Source organism: Erythrolamprus reginae, chromosome 2, assembly GCF_031021105.1.
Source record: "Erythrolamprus reginae isolate rEryReg1 chromosome 2, rEryReg1.hap1, whole genome shotgun sequence".
Classification (NCBI taxonomy): domain Eukaryota; kingdom Metazoa; phylum Chordata; class Lepidosauria; order Squamata; family Dipsadidae; genus Erythrolamprus; species Erythrolamprus reginae.
The window spans coordinates 168,906,901-168,923,016 of record NC_091951.1 but is presented as its reverse complement, the minus strand read 5'-3'; the positions used below and the strand labels follow the sequence as shown (position 1 = coordinate 168,923,016).

At 39.5% G+C, this 16,116-nt stretch overlaps 1 protein-coding gene across 1 annotated transcript in view; it reads right to left on the bottom strand.

Moving 5' to 3' along the window:
* Window positions 1–9,593: 9,593 nt before the first annotated feature.
* The window catches only part of PITPNC1 (phosphatidylinositol transfer protein cytoplasmic 1), a 207,499-nt gene continuing 200,976 nt past the window's right edge, over window positions 9,594–16,116 (bottom strand). Inside the window, exon 9 of the mRNA XM_070740337.1 lies at window positions 9,594–15,416. Within this exon, the coding sequence (XP_070596438.1) occupies window positions 15,157–15,416 (260 nt within the window). The 3' untranslated portion in view covers window positions 9,594–15,156. The remainder of the gene's footprint in view (window positions 15,417–16,116) is intronic.

The window sequence follows — 16,116 nt, the reverse complement described above, 5'->3', positions numbered from 1 at the left end:
GGTCAAGGTTGGACAATTTTAAGACCTGTGTACTAACTCCCAGAATTTCCCAGCTGGCCTTGCCGATTTGGTGACTGGGAAATTCTGGCAGTTGAAGTCCACAAGTGGCAGTGGTTAAAGACACTTAGTTAGAAACCAGGAGACTGGGATTCTAATCCCGTTTTAGGCACAAAGCCATCTGGGTGATGTTGGGTCAGTCAGTCTCTTCTCAGCCCTAGGAAACAGATAAGGGCTTCTGTAATCTTACCAATACAATTACAGGGAGTAGTACAGGCAGTCACCAGGAATCAACACTATTTGGAAAACACACACAATTTGATATTAGGTTTCAAAACAAGGATGAAGTGGTATCTGAACAGCTTAAGCCCCTAGGAGAGTGATGGCAAACCTATATTTCCTCAGGTGCCGAAAGAGCGTGTGTGGGCGCTTTTGCGCAAGCATGAGTGCCCACACCCATAATTCAATGCCTGGGGAGGGTGAAAACAGCTTCCCCCACCCCACCCGAGGCCCTCCGTAGGCCAGAAATAGCCTGTTTCCCAACTTCTAGTGGGCCCAGTAGGCTTGTGTTTTGCTCTACCCAAAGGCTTCCCTGGAGCCAAGAGAGGGTAAAAACACCCTACCCCATTGCTCTGGTGGCTCCCTGGAAGCCAAAAACGCCCTCCAAGAGCCTCTGTGCGAGCCAAAAATCAGCTGGCTGGTACACACATGCACATTGGAGCTGAGCTAGGGCAAAGGCTTGCATGCCAGCACATACGGCTCTGCGTGCCACCTGTGGCACCCGTGCCTTTTATTTTATTTTATTTTATTTTATTTATTTTATATTCTTTTGTTTTATTTTATTTTATTTTATTTTACTATTTTATTTTATTTTATTTTATTTTTATTGTTTTGTTTTGTTTTGTTTTGTTTTGTTATTTTATTGTATTGTATTGTATTGTATTTATTTGTATGCCGTCCCTCTCCGCAGACTCCGTTGCCATACATTCGCCATCATTGCCCTAGGATATTCCATCACAAAATAACCACTTTTTTGGGAAAAAAACCTTTGCCAATACAGTCTACAATTGAGCAAGACATGCTGAATACATCAACAAGTTTCTCAAAATTTGTTTCTCAACAAAGGGATTGGATTTTTAAAAATGCATTACAGTTAACAAATTTGTCGTTTGTCTCACATCATGTAACCTGCATCTGCATTACTAGTCTTCTCTCTCTGCATCATTCCAGTTTAAAGCACGGATCAGTTTAACTGTTTTGTGCAATTCATGCAGTGAACTGAATTTCACTCTGGTGTATTTCCACACGACACATTAGCCACAGTGAGGTTAGGTGAAGCAGATTTAGCAGACCATAGATAAAATTATGATTCGGGCAGAACGCTGCCTGTTTTTGTTAACCGACAGTTAAGTCCTGATTTGGAAATAGAAGCAGCTACAAAGAGGGTTTCTAAGCTACCATCGTTTCCACTCCAGTTCCTACAAAACCAATTAAGATTACTCTCATCTGTCTTCATATCTGCCACCCTTGAAATGCCAAAATCCAGGATCGTTAGATTGCTCTGAGTTGCTGCAAATACTGCAGTTAAAAGAAATCCTTTCATTGAAAACCTGATAAGCAGATTCTTTTCCCTATTTTCCTCCCCAAAAACTAAGGTGTGTCTTATACTCCGAAAAATATGGTATATGTTTGGTGTACATACACACAGTCTTTCTGGATTCCAGATATTAGAATCGGAGCAGATTATCTCAGGGACTGCCTTCTGCTGCACGAATCCCAGCGACCAGTTAGGTCCCGCAGAGTGGGTCTTCTCCGGGTCCCATCAACTAAGCAATGCCGCTTGGCGGGACCCAGGGGAAGAGCCTTCTCTGTGGTGGCCCCGGCCCTCTGGAACCAACTCCCCCCAGAGATTAGAATTGCCCCCACCCTCCTTGCCTTTCGTAAGCTACTTAAAACCCACCTCTGCCGCCAGGCATGGGGGAATTGAGATACCCTTTCCCCCTAGGCCTTTACAATTTTATGCATGGTATGTCTGTATGTATGTTTGGTTTTTAATTATAATGGGTGTTAATTGTTTTTAGTATTGGATTGTTGTTATACGCTGTCTTATTATTGCTGTTAGCTGCCCCGAGTCTCCGGAGAGGGGCGGCATACAAATCCAATAAATAAATATACAATAAATAAATAGAAGATTCAAGAACAGCATCCTTTAGGCTTGGGGATTCTTCTGAATCAAGGAGCAGTAATAATATAGTTATAGTTCCTTGACAGGAAAAGAAATTCCCACTCATGTATGTAAAGGTTCAATTTTATTACATCATATCATGTTACATACAATACTTGCAATTGAGCTCAGGTTTAGGAAATTAATGTGGTGATTGACATTTAAATTGCAACCAAGACTGTTTTTGCCTGCTAGGGTAATTTTTTAATAATGCTATTTCATGGATTATTGTTACTTATTGTCAAGACTGCATATTGTTGTGTCAGATCACTTGGCAGCAATAGTAACAGAGAGGCTGAACAGGAAATATAAATAAGTTAATCATTTTCAAAACGTAATGAAAGGAAGAACATATTTCAAAAGCTCTTAGTCTGAAGTCAGGATCAAGTAGTAGTGAAAGAAATAGTTTCATTTTAGACAATATGCATAGTTTTTGTTGTGGTTCAGCCTGAGGCTGCTCAGGGACCGGCTGTGTCTCTGCTGGCTCCATGCCCGGAGGAGGATGACAGCGAAGAGGAGGGGGCTGAACAGTCGGACGGGGGAGAGGAAAATCAGGAATGGGATGAAGGAGAACAGCATGAGAGGGGGGGGGGGCTTTCCCCAGCCAGTAGTTTGGAGTCGTTAGGTGATGAAGCTCAAGCCGTCATTGACATGAATCAAAGAAAGGAGCAATTAAGGAAGTATTATCAGCACTGAATTAGGAACAGCTGGGTATGGGTGTGGTCCTCCTTAGCAGGGTTTAAAAGGCAGGCAAGCCCTTGAAGCCATGTGGAGTGTTATCAGTTTGGAGTTGCGTTATCCTGTCTTGTTTCTCGGGGTCTCTGTTCCTGGCTTGTGGCCCAGAAGCTTTGGAAGACCCGTGGGAGGTGTAGGTCTGCTATCTACAGCCTTGGCTTGGCAGCAAGAATTCTGTATTGCTGCATGGACTTTTGCCTTCGTGGATATATCTGAAGATACAGCATTTTCCTGTTTGTAAGGACATTTTCTGTTACCTGTGTTTTTCTTGAATTTTATAAAACTTCCTTTGCCTTTTACCAGTGTGTCTGGATTCTCTTTTTGGGTTGGTATTGGCTTCTGGAGTGACCGAGACAGAACAGTTTTATTTATTTTATTTATTGATAGCCTGTATTATTTTTATAAATAACTCAAGGCAGATGATATGCCTAATACTCCTGCTCCTTCTATTTTCCTCCCAACTATTATCAGGTGAGGTAGTAAGTTGGAGTGAGAGAGATTGACTGGTCCAGGTTCACCTGTCTGCCTTTCATGACTAAGGTGAAACTAGAATTCACGGACTCCTCCTTTGAAAATAGTTTTTATTTTAGCATGTAATGTAAGGCGGTCTTGGATTATCTCCGAGACTGCCTTCTGCCGCACGAATTATTATTATTATTATTATTATTATTATTATTATTATTATTATTATTATTACTATTATTATTATTATTATTATTATTATTATTATTATTATTTATTAGATTTGTATGCTGCCCCTCTCCGCAGACTCGGGGCGGCTCACAACAATAGCAAGAACAATGTAAAAACAAATCTAATAATTTTAAAAACACTAAAAACCCCATTATTAAAAGCAAACACACACACAAACATTCCATGTATAAACTGTATAGGGCCGGGGGAGATGTGTCAGTTCCCCCATGCCTGACGACAAAGATCGCTCTTAAGAGCTTTACGAAAGGCAAGGAGGATGGGGGCAACTCTGATATCTGGGGGGAGTTGATTCCAAAAGGTCGGGGCCGCCACAGAGAAGGCTCTTCCCCTGGGTCCCGCCAAATGACATTGTTTAGTTGACGGGACCTGGAGAAGGCCAACTCTGTGGGACCTAACTGGTCGCTGGGATTCGTGCGGCAGAAGGCGGTCCTGCCAGACAATGCCGGCTGGCAGGACCTAGGGGAAGAGCCTTCTCTGTGGGGGGCCGCCCCTCTGGAATCAGCTCTCCCCAGAGATTCGCACTGCCCCCACCTTCCTTGCTTTCCGAAAAAGTTTAAAAACTCATCTTTGTCACCAGGTGTGGGGTCATTAGATCTCTCCCCCGACCAACAAATGTTTTTAGTGTGACTTATTGAATGAATGATAATGAATGTTTTAAAGTGTCTTAGAATTTTTAAAGATTTTAAAATTATATATATTGGATCAGATGTATTACTGTGTTTTTTATATATGTTGTGAATCGCCCCGAGTCTTTTATATATGTTGTGAATCGCCCCGAGTCTTCGGAGAGAGGCAGATTACAAATCCAATAACTAAATAACTAAATAGCTAAATAACTAAATAAATAATAACTAAATAACTAAATAACTAAATAACTAACTCCAAACTACAGAAAATACCACTTCAGCAAGAAGGTAATCAATGCCTGGAATTCACTACCTGACTCTGTGGTTTCTTCCCCAAACCCAAAGACTTTAATCTTACACTGTCTTACTGTCGACCTCACCCCCTTCCTAAGAGGTCTGTAAAAGGTGTGCATAAGTGCACATCGTGCCTACCATCCCTATCTTGCTGTTGTATTGTCCTCATTTATCTGTACTGTACTTACTTTGCTTATGTTTATGTTTATACTTATACCTGCTATCTTGTACATGTTTGACAAACACATAAAATAAGTAAGTAAGTAAATAAGTAAGTGAGTATGTAAGTAAGTAAGTAAGTAAGTAAGTAAGTAAGTAAGTAAGTAAATAAGTGAGTGAGTGAGTGAGTGAGTAAGTAAGTAAATAAATAAGTTAGTGAGTAAGTAAGTGAGTGAGTGAGTGAGTAAGTATATGTCCCCAACTGCACTATCATGCTTCAAAAACATGTTTTCCCCTTCATCCCCATGATTTCTTCATTATATCCTCAGCCAATGAATAAGATGATCTTAAGTAATCTCTTAAAGTACCATATTTTTTCCCCACCACAGTCTCAAGGTGTGTAGGAAGTTCAGTGACTAGCATTGGCTGGGAGAAAAAGAAACAGAGACAGGATAGGGATCAGTAGTAGGGAGAACAAAAACCTTTGAGTTTAGCCTTTTGCCACCCAAATAGATTCACAGGACTTCAGCTTGGTGATATAGAAGATCTTAGAGAGAAATAAGTGACTTTTTTTAACCTTTCAGTTCTCCCCCAATTGTGCCACTCAAGGTGACTGCCCCAGTTTTCAATATGATGGAATTCCCTTTGTATATTAACAAGTTGGGGTAAGACGACCGTCTTAGAAATGGAGATGGGATCTATTATGTGCCCCCCACCATGTGAATTAATAAGACTTTTCTAGCGGTTGTTTCAAACTGCCATACGGGTGGTTAGTTGTGCCAAGAGGTTTTGTTTGTGTACTATTGATGAGTTCTGCAACAGTTGATTAAAATATTCAGAAAAGATCAGCCCACACAAAGCCATATGTGTCTGAATTATTTTCAGATTAAATTTACTGCCTCTTTATGAGATAAATCTGGTTATAAGAAATAAAAAAATACAGTGGTACCTCTACCTAAGAATGCCTCTACTTAAGAACTTTTCAAGAACCGGGTGTTCAAGATTTTTTTGCCTCTTCTTAAGAACCATTTTCTACTTAAGAACCCGAGCCCCAAAAAATTTCCCAGGAAATTTGAGAGCGGCACAAAGGCCTGGCCAGTTTCCTGCCATTCTCCCTTTAATCCCGGCCATCTCGGGCTTTTCTGGGCTGTCAGAGGAGCCTTTCGGTAGCGCTTAAGGAGGCTTTGGCAGCCCAGAGCGAACGAGGCATTTTCCTTTCTCTGGGCGCTTGGAGAGGAAATAAAGCAACGCTCTCTACATGGGGCTACCTTTGAAAAGTGTTCGGAAACTTCAGATCGTGCAGAACGCGGCCGCAAGAGCCATCGTGGGGCTTCCCAGATTCACCCATGTTTCTACAACACTCCGTGGCCTGCATTGTTTCCGATCACAATTCAAAGTGTTGGTTATGACCTTTGAAGCCCTACATGGCATTGGACCAGAATACCTCTGGAACCACCTGCTACTGCACGAATCCCAGTGACCGATAAGGTCCCACAGAGTTGGCCTTCTCCGGGTCCCATCAACTAAACAATGTCGTTTGGCGGGCCCCAGAGGAAGAGCCTTCTCTGTGGCGGCCCCGGCCCTCTGGAATCAACTCCCCCCGGAGATTAGAACTGCCCCCACCCTCCTTGTCTTTTGTAAACTACTCAAGACCCACCTATACCGCCAGGCATGGGGGAGTTGAGACACCTTTCCCCCAGGCTCTTTATATTTTGTTTGGTATGTATGTCTCTTTTCCCCCTGCACCCCACTCTGGGCCGCCAACCCAGAAAGGTTGAGGATTTTTGCTTTAAGATCTCTCAAATGAGTATTCTAGCTTTAGCTTGTGGATCACAATATTGGGAGCCGTGCTGTCACAGTGGTTAGAATGCAAGATTACAGGCTAATTCTGCTGATTGCCAACTGTCAACAGTTTGGCAATTGGATTCTGACCAGCTCAAGCCTTTCACCCTTCCAAGGTCGGTAAAATAAGGACTCAGATTCTTAGGGGCAATACGCTTACTTTGTAAACCGCTTAGAGAGGGGTGTAAAGCACTGTGAAGCAGTATGTAAGTCTAGGTGCCATTGCTAAGTGCTATATTATATATACCATAATTTATCAGAATGCACATCCACCATTGATGAATTTAGTTGGTGCTTAAAATGTTGGTTTCAAACAAATCTACACATTTCAGAAATAATGGAGAAGGCCTAGTTTTGCCCAAGTTTAAACAGAGGTGTATTTCAACAACAGGAGCACTGATCTAGAAATAGCCCCAGTCTGTTCTGGATGAAGTTCTATTCTCTCTGAGGTTCTAAATGTAAAGTTGTAGGACTTGGAACAGGAGGACCTCCTTGCTGATGAATCCAGAGGTCTAGATGGCTGCTTTATTTTCTTAACCATAAAAATAGTTTTTTTAAATGATAATCTTGTTAGATCTTGACAACTAGTTTCCTCTGACCTCTCCCATATTGCTGCTGCTTGTTACTGCTATTTTAAATTGACTAGCCATTTTTAAAAAACTTTCTTTTTTAATGAGCTGTGGTTTTAATGACTATGAACCATGGTCCCAAACGTGATATATTAACATTACTACAGTTTCAAAGCTACAAAGGCATTGATGATAATACTAAACAGCCTTCATATCATCATCAGTCAGCTTGAACAGGGTAGCACAAACCTTTATGTAAACAGTGTATTTTATGCAAAAAGAAAGAAAGAAACTGGAGGGAAGAAGCTGTAAATTATAAACCACAAAAAAGGATTTCCTGACATAAACAGCAGAGTGCAGTGACCCGGCACATTCCTTCTATGCAGAAAATTCCAAGTTCAGGCTTTTTCATTTTAAATTTAAAAAACACTAAAAAGCTGGCAGTGAAAAGGTCCTTATTTCTGGACTACTCAATAACAGAGGGGTCAAAGGTCTTACTTAGCATAAGATCATTGCTTATACGCTCAACATATCTAAAATTATCATGTTCAGTCATTTGATTTACATTATGAATGAAACCGAAACAAGTCCCCCTACGAAGTCATCCTTGATGATTTTAGCCTTAACTGACTGCAGAATTAACCCCACACCTTCATCTCTAAATCCCATTAATTATACATATAGAATTTTATAGGAAGCCTCCCAATTGCGTAGATCTTACATTCAGAATGTGACAACTTTTGGCAACTGCTATCTATTATATAACCATAACAACATGGGAATTACTTTATTTTGTTTTACAAATGTATAGATATTATATTTTTCAAAAATAATTTATAAGAAAGAGAGAGAAGAGAGGGAGAGAAAGCGAAAGGAAGGAAGCAAGGAAGGAAAGGAACGGAAGGATGGAGAGAATGAGTTAAAGAGAGAAAGCAAGAAAGAGTCAGGCAATCATATATGGCATTTCCCTCTCCATATTTTCTCCACAACCAACAATGCTATGAGTAGATCGGGTTGAGAACGATTGACCAAATTTTCTCAGGGAGCTTCCATGGTTGAGAATGAACTTCAGCTTGACTCTCTCTAGGCCTACTCCAACACTTCTTCCATTACATGAATTTTTTGTTTACACAAAAAGCATCTTGTTGTACCTGAAAAATTGATCTTATCTGATCCAATTTCATTTCGTCATACATCTGATGAAGCTACCCTGTTTGCCCCAAAATAAGACATCTCCTGATAATAAGCCCAATTGGATTTTTGAGTACATGGCAATAAGGCCAAGCGCTTATTTCAGGGTATAAAAAATAATAATACAGGGTCTTATTTTGGGGAAAACATGGTATTTATTTATAATTGATATGGCACTCATTCCTGTAAACCAGCGGTCCCCAAACTACGGCCCGCGGGCCACATGCGGTCCACTGAGGCCATTTATCCAGCCCACCGGTGAGTGACAAAAGCACAGGGAAAAGAGAGAGAGAAAGAAAGAAAAGGGAGAGAGGGACAGAAGGAGAAGTGGAGAGGAATGAAAGGAGGGAAGGAAGGAGAAATGGAGGGAACAAGGAAGAAAGGAAGGAAGGAAGAATGAAATGAATGGAGGGACAGAAGAAGAAAGGACTGTTTTTTGGTGTGTGTGTATTTTTTTAAATTTTTTCTCTCAACATACATTCAAAACGACTATCTAATTTTCCATGAATAAAATGCAGTATTTTGTTAGTAACTAATATCAATTATCAAAAAAGTTGCAAAAGGTTTTTTTTTCTAATTTTGTCATCCAGTTACATTCATTTTCTTTTAATTAAATTTCCTCCTTAATGTTCCTTCAAAAAGTGCAACACCAATTATATTTCTAACTTATTAACCATTATGCCAAAGTGCTTCCTTGTTTCTTTATACATTTTTCATAAGCCAAGAAAACCTTGTATAGCCAATCAGATGTCAACAAAAGAAAATTAAAAACAAAACATAAACATATATGAATTTCAGACCTTCTCCCCTCTCTAAATAGTACGTTCCCATTTTGTTTTTTACTTTAAAACAAGGTATGTGCAGTGTGCATAGAAATTTGTTCATAATTTTTTTTTATAGTCCAGCCCTCCAACAGTCCAAGGGACAGTGAACTGGACCCCTGTGTAAAAAGCTTGGGGACCCCTGCTGTAAACCCTTGATGAAAGGTTTTGAATTTGTTGATGTTTTGAGATATTCAAAATAAATTCATTGGTTCGGCATCAAGCGTCCACAATGTCTTCTACTATCTTCTTATGCATCATTCAAAGATTCACCCTTTTTCAACCAGAGAACGTTCTAATGCTGGGTTCATTTGGTATTGCCCTAGATATTTTGACCCCATGGATTAGAGCTGAAGAGGCTTAAATATAGCAAGATATACATTTTGCCATTACATGAATTCAGAAATGAAGCAAGGCAGTCTTGGAAAGAAGATTGCTTGTAGTTTATTTACAACAGAATGTAAGAAAAGGCAGTTTTACAAACAATAATAAATAACTGAAAAAGCAACAATTATGTACGTATGGAAACCGTGAGAGTGACTCTTCTATTCCTGTCTTGTATTGTGTAACTTGGAGCATTTGGTCCTTCCTTCATTACACTAACCTTATCACCAAAAAACAAAACAAAAATAAAAACAAAACCTCTCAGAAAACCTCACTACTATACACAACACTCAAAGTCACAAGGATTGTCACAGAAATAAAACAAAACAAAAAACTTCTAGAAGGAACATTAAAACAAATCGTAGACAATTGTAATTTTAAGACGATGCCGTTCAAACAAGAAGACCCTTCCCCACGATTAGTTTAGCTTCAAGCCTTTATGAAAACAGAAATCTGAATGATGGTAATTGATGAGTTCCTAATGACAAGTTCATGAACCCTTCCCATCTGATGATTTAACTACCATGAAGTGTATACATTGCATTTCTTTTAAACAACAGCCATATTTCTAAAGTTCCAGTGCAGCAAATCCCAACCCAAAGTTGCATGAGAGGAATTTTGCTTGACTATTGGCCCTATGCTAAGCATGGGAAGGCTAACTGATGTGTTTTGATTTTAACTGTTTTGATTTTTTTCTGCTCAGAGAGAGGAACCTCAGGATCCAACCCTATGTGTGATTAAAGACGTGCATCTCCGCATGAGCTGCAGTGGCACAGTGATTAGAGTGCAGTACTGCAGGCTACTTCTGCTGGCTGCCTGCAATTTGGCAGTTCAAATCTCACCAGGCTCAAGGCTGACTCAGCCTTCCATGGTGGGTAAAATGAGGACCCAAATTGTTGGGGGCAATATGCTGACTCTGTAAACTGCTTAGAGAGGGCTGTAAAGCACTATGAAGCGGTATATAAGTCTCAGTGCTATTGCTATCTCTTATTATTGTTTACATAAAAACAGCAGAGCAATTTTCATTTCTATTAACAAAGTTTTAAAAAGTTTCATTTAAAAAAAATGAAACGTTGCCAATGAAACAGAAATCCTCAGTAAGAAAAATTGCCCAGAGCATTTCTATTCTAGACGATACCATTCCAGTTGGGCTCTTTAACAGTAATTTGATTTATTATCTCGCCTTTTATAAATAATTCAAGGTGGCAAACATATTGTACTATGTTTTAGGCCACATACCTAATAATCCTTCCTCCTCCTATTTTCCCCAGAATAATAACTTGTGAAGTCTGTACCTGAAAATTGATTAGATTGTTTCTATTCATTCAATATGAAATAATTGATCTAAACGTACATCAATTACGGTATGTACACTGATATGTGAAAAATAGCTAGGCTCAAATTTATTTTATAGCAATTTAAATACTTTTGTTGCAAACTTTCTTAGCAAATATAGCTCCATGAAGACTCTCTAGGACATGTACATGGATTTTTAAAGATTTGTATACATGGAAAGCGTAACTGATGAAAATACAATATTGTTTTCAACAATAAAGTTTAAGCATCTTTCTTGAGACTCTTATGAATAAACTTAATTTTTTCTTCTTCTTCTTTTGTTTAGGAGGTCCAAGATGGGCCTTGAAACAGATAATTTCAGGAGCCCCCTTTTTTGATAGGAAAAGTTAATTTAAAGCCAACAGTATATTCATTTCCGAATGTAGTCCTCCTTCCTCTTTTTAGCAATGATGAGTGTTATCATTGAGAAAAGGGGGAACAGGCCTAAGATTCAAAGGCCTAGTCACACTTCAGTTAGCTTTGCTGCACCACACTTTATTGAAAGTGCCACTTTGTTCCACAAAACAAATAAACATCCACAGATCTGATCCTCACAAAAAAACACACAGCTAAAAATATACAGCAGATTCTGTACAAAATATATCAGACAAGTCAACAATACAACTCAGCCAAACCTTTTTCCATGGAAAAGACACATTAGTGCAACCAAAAATATGCTAGAAATGTGATTTAGGTATTCTCCTTGCGTCAGAAATATGGGTGTTTTTTTTTAAAAAAAGCAGATGACAAAAACCAAGAAAGAAAAGTAAATGGGATAACTGACTACTTTAGTGGCAAAACCTGTGGAAGGAAAATAGAATGTGACAAAAGAGCGTAAAATAATTTGTCAAGAGTGTAGGTGCCTGAGAGTGTATATGCTGAAGAAACATCCATTTTATTTTTGCTAATTCCTGAAAATATAGGAAAAGCCAAGAGTAGGCAGATTGGCACATGATTGTGTCAGCCATCATCTAGACATGCAAAATAATCATTTTTTCCCTATTCATTAAGCACCCAATTTGGATAGCACATCAAGATGAACAAATAATTCTTGCTGCAACATTGAGAGCAGAAAGTATCATAGAAAAGTCCATTATTTTTCCATAGCATGCTCTTGCCTTTCATTTTTATACTATGCAGCATTTTAACAAGCATTTATATATATATATATATATATTTATATATATTTCCAATGATTTGATATCTTGGCTTATCGATCTGTGCAAGATTCTAACAGCAGATACAAAGAGAGAGAGAGAGCAGTATTTGGCTTAAAATTACAGAAATTTACCACAATTTTCTGCTAACTTAAAGCCACAAACGCCGGGTGTACTTATGTATAGAAATGTAACAATAATAATGAAAACATTTATTAACAAGTGTCATACAGAACTTCAGAATGCTGAGCAGAAAAAAAGATATTTTAAGTAATAACTGAGAAAAGGCATGAAGCTAAATGATGGGGGGAATTAAATACAGTATCAGAGCTACTACATATTTTGAGTTTTCAAATGCACATAGTGCATTCTATTCTCCCAATCTACCTTTCTATAACTAAAGCCTAAACAACAGTTCTCTTGGTATGTACAATTTAAGTAAGAAGTCACTTGAGAGTTAATTGGAGATTTAAGTCTGCTACACTTTTTCATATGAAAATTCATGCTGCCGTGCTTGCTAGAAATTTTTTTATTATTCAAAGTTATCTTTATCCCCCCTGAGGTCTGGATATATATATATATTTCTATATTCCCCTTGTACTAATGCTATATGTTTATGACACTTTCACAAATGATTCTAGTTTTAGAAGGGGTTACTACTACTTAATTTACTAAATTAGATTCTGAATGAATTGTAAGGAAAGGAACAGATGCCAAGTGTCCTAAATTGTATATGGAGAAGTATATTTAATTCCTGAGACTGAAGGGTGATGGAATTAGCAGGCCAATATTTTGTCTCTCCCAACTCTGTGGCTGGATGCAACTAATATCGTTTTCTGAGGCACCAAAAGTCAAAAGAGAAACACTTCTATTTTCATTGTTGGAAAAGAATACAACTGAAGGAACTCAGGAAGCTGGCAGGTTGTTTCGTTTCTGTCGGAAGATTCCCACATTAATTGTTTTGCTCTTAAACAAGAACGAGACAGAGGGTTCTTAATGAGTTGTTCACTGTAGCAGTGCACCACGTTATCCTTTTCATTTTGAATCCAGGTGCCTGTACAGGTAGCCTTTGACTTACAAGTGTAATGGAGCTGCCCGTTATGGTCGTAAATTGTGACAGTCATACAGTGGTTACCCACATGACTGACCTGACTTTATGACCTTTTCTGCAGTGGTTATTAAGTAAAACAATTGTTTCCTACGGGTAGGTCTTGCCAAAAAACAGAAGCAAATGCTGCTTCTTGGCAAAAAATGTACCGTAATAAAACATGGTGGTGGGGCGTGGAATGCTACAAACAGCCATAAACGCAGGCTGGTTGCTGAGTGGCTGAAATGCTGTCATGTGACCACAGCGGTGGTGGTGGGGTAGCTATTGGAACTTTGGAGTCGGGATGTAAGTTCTCTGAGGTGCAGGGGTGGATTCCTCCCAGTTTGGACCAGTTTGTCCGAACCAATAGAAACCCACTGATGATGTCACAATGTCACCAAACCGGATTGGTCAGTTTTGGTCTGGGGGTACCACCATCTTTTTAAAAAATTCTTTTTCCTGAGCATGTGCAGAAGCCCAGTTCCGGCACTGTGCATGCGATCGCCATCTTTTTTTCTGGCTTTGTGGGGGTTTTTCGGGGGGATTTTTTGTTACTGCACATTTACACCCCCCCACCAGGCTTGCCCATGTGGTGTAGGAGGGAGCGAGGTAAGTTGGAACCCACCCCTGCTGAGGTGGTCTATGCTAATTCTGACAAAGTCAAGGACTACCTGTATTCAAAGTAATAATAACGAGAATAATAAGAAAAAAAAGTACCTCTTTTGGACAAAGCACTGAGTCTCTCTCTCTCTTGAGCATGATATACTAGATTTACTGGTAGATGCACCTTTAAAAAAATTTTTTGGATCTCCCCAAGTTTTCTTTCTTAATGTTATTCATGGCTCGGCCTTACAATGCATTCACTATTTCCTATATTTATATATGCATATGCAAGATTCTAAAAACCCTGTATGTGTGCATGTGTGTGTCTGCACGCGCACACAAAAACACACACACAATTTTTAAAATGAGAGAAAGAATCTGCATAGTAAGCCTAACATATTTTATGCTACAATCTGTTGCTTTTGTTTTAACAGGGCAGTGTGAACACCCTCAGCAAAACTTCTAGTTGTTGACTAGATGAATGACCGCTCGCAATTTTGCAAAAAATGGGCTGACTTTTAACGGGGTTTTCAGTCTCGACTTTCATTAATTTCATAGGAACTCAGAAGACCTGCACTGAATTATGAATTAATAATAGCACTGTTTCTTGGGATATATTTGTCCCATTTCGACTTTGGAGCCTATTTGATTTTGTTTGCATTTCCATTTTTCTTCCAAAACCAACACAGAAAAGTTTTACGACAGCACAGAATAAAAAGGAGTTACAAATTTTTGTGCAAGATACAAATAGTTCCAGGATCTCGAAATGATTCTAATTTAAGACAAAGCTAGAGCACGTTGGTTCTTTAATTTTTGAAGTGTGCATTAGCTACACCCAAATCCTGAGTTGTAATCTGTAAAAAGGAATCTGAATCTATTATTATTCAAGTGTTGATCAGTGAATCAGCAGTTCCAAGGTTTACGTTAAGGTGCATTCGGCCTGAGAGTAAAAAAGGATTTCAGAAATGGAGATAGAATGGCTTGAAATGAGAAATGTAGCTAAGGAGAACCTCATTCTCTTGGGACGTTCTCGCCAGCTTCATGAAATCCCTGTAACCCTCTCCAGTCATCAACACTGCAATTTTAGATCTTCTGCTTGCAGCCATCACTACAAGAGGCTGCTTATGCTTTTTTTTTTTGCTTTTTTTTTTTACAAGCTACTTCATTCTGGGTTGATAGCAACATTTGTCATATGGCTTAGAGCTTTAGTTTGGGAATCAGAGCACATGAACTATGACCTTGCATGCATTTAGCTAACTAGTTTCAAGGGAAGCCTAAGGGAAACGGGGGGAAATGGGAAATGCACGATTCCAGATCAATATTTGTTTAAATCTAAACAACTACCATGAACTTTGCAAATGATATTCTTTCAGTCATAGCTTGTCATAAGGAGGGGGGGGGGGGAAACCATGCTGGGTTTAGAGAGCATTTTTATCTGGATCTGGCAGCGTGAGAGTTTCTGGGGCAGACTTTTTCCGCTGACGATCTTTGGGAACCGCTAGGAATTCCGGTGCATCTGTGGACAGAGGTGTAGACGGAGCACTAGAAGGACCACTGCGGATCGAAGAGGGAAGGGAGATATTGGAGATGGATATCGCAGGAGGGAAGAATCCAATTTTCTTGTTGGTGGCTTCCTGAGTTGCTCGTTCAAATTCTCGGACTTCATCCATAGTCATGTCTTCAAGGAGAAGGAAAGAAGGAAAGAAAGAAAGAATAAGTTAGGACAAACGTGCACGTTGGCCTCAGCACAAAACTTTATTTGGGTGATTTGTCTTTAAGGAGTCATGCCTGTTAGCGTGCGTAATTTACTTAAGAGGAGTTACGGCCACTAGTTCAGAAGTGCTGCTGAAATGTCAGGAGCCACATCTGAGCAGCATCCATCTCACTGTTAGGGTTGCAGACAACCGCTGAAAGAAGTCTCTAGGCCTGCAAAACAAAACTATGTATTTTTTTTTACAATGAGCGATAAACCTAAGAGAACAACATTTGTTTATTTCCAGAATTACGGTAGTCTTCGACTTATGACCACAGCTGAACCCCAATTTTTTGTTGCTAAGCAAGGCAGTTGTAAAGCGAGTGGTGTCTCATTTTACAATCTTTTTTTCCCCTTTGGCCAGTTAAGTGAATCACTACACCTGAATTTTGTTCCCGTGACAACAGGGATGCTGTAATGATCAATATGCTGATGATACCCAGTTGTACATCTCCACCCCATGTCCAGCCAACGAAGCAGTGGAAGTGATGTGCCGGTGCCTGGAGGCTGTTGGAGTCTGGATGGGTGTCAACAGACTCAAATTCAACCCTGATAAGACGGAGTGGCTGTGGGTTTTGCTTCCCAGGGACAATTCCGTTTGTCCGTCCATTACCCGGGGCGGGGG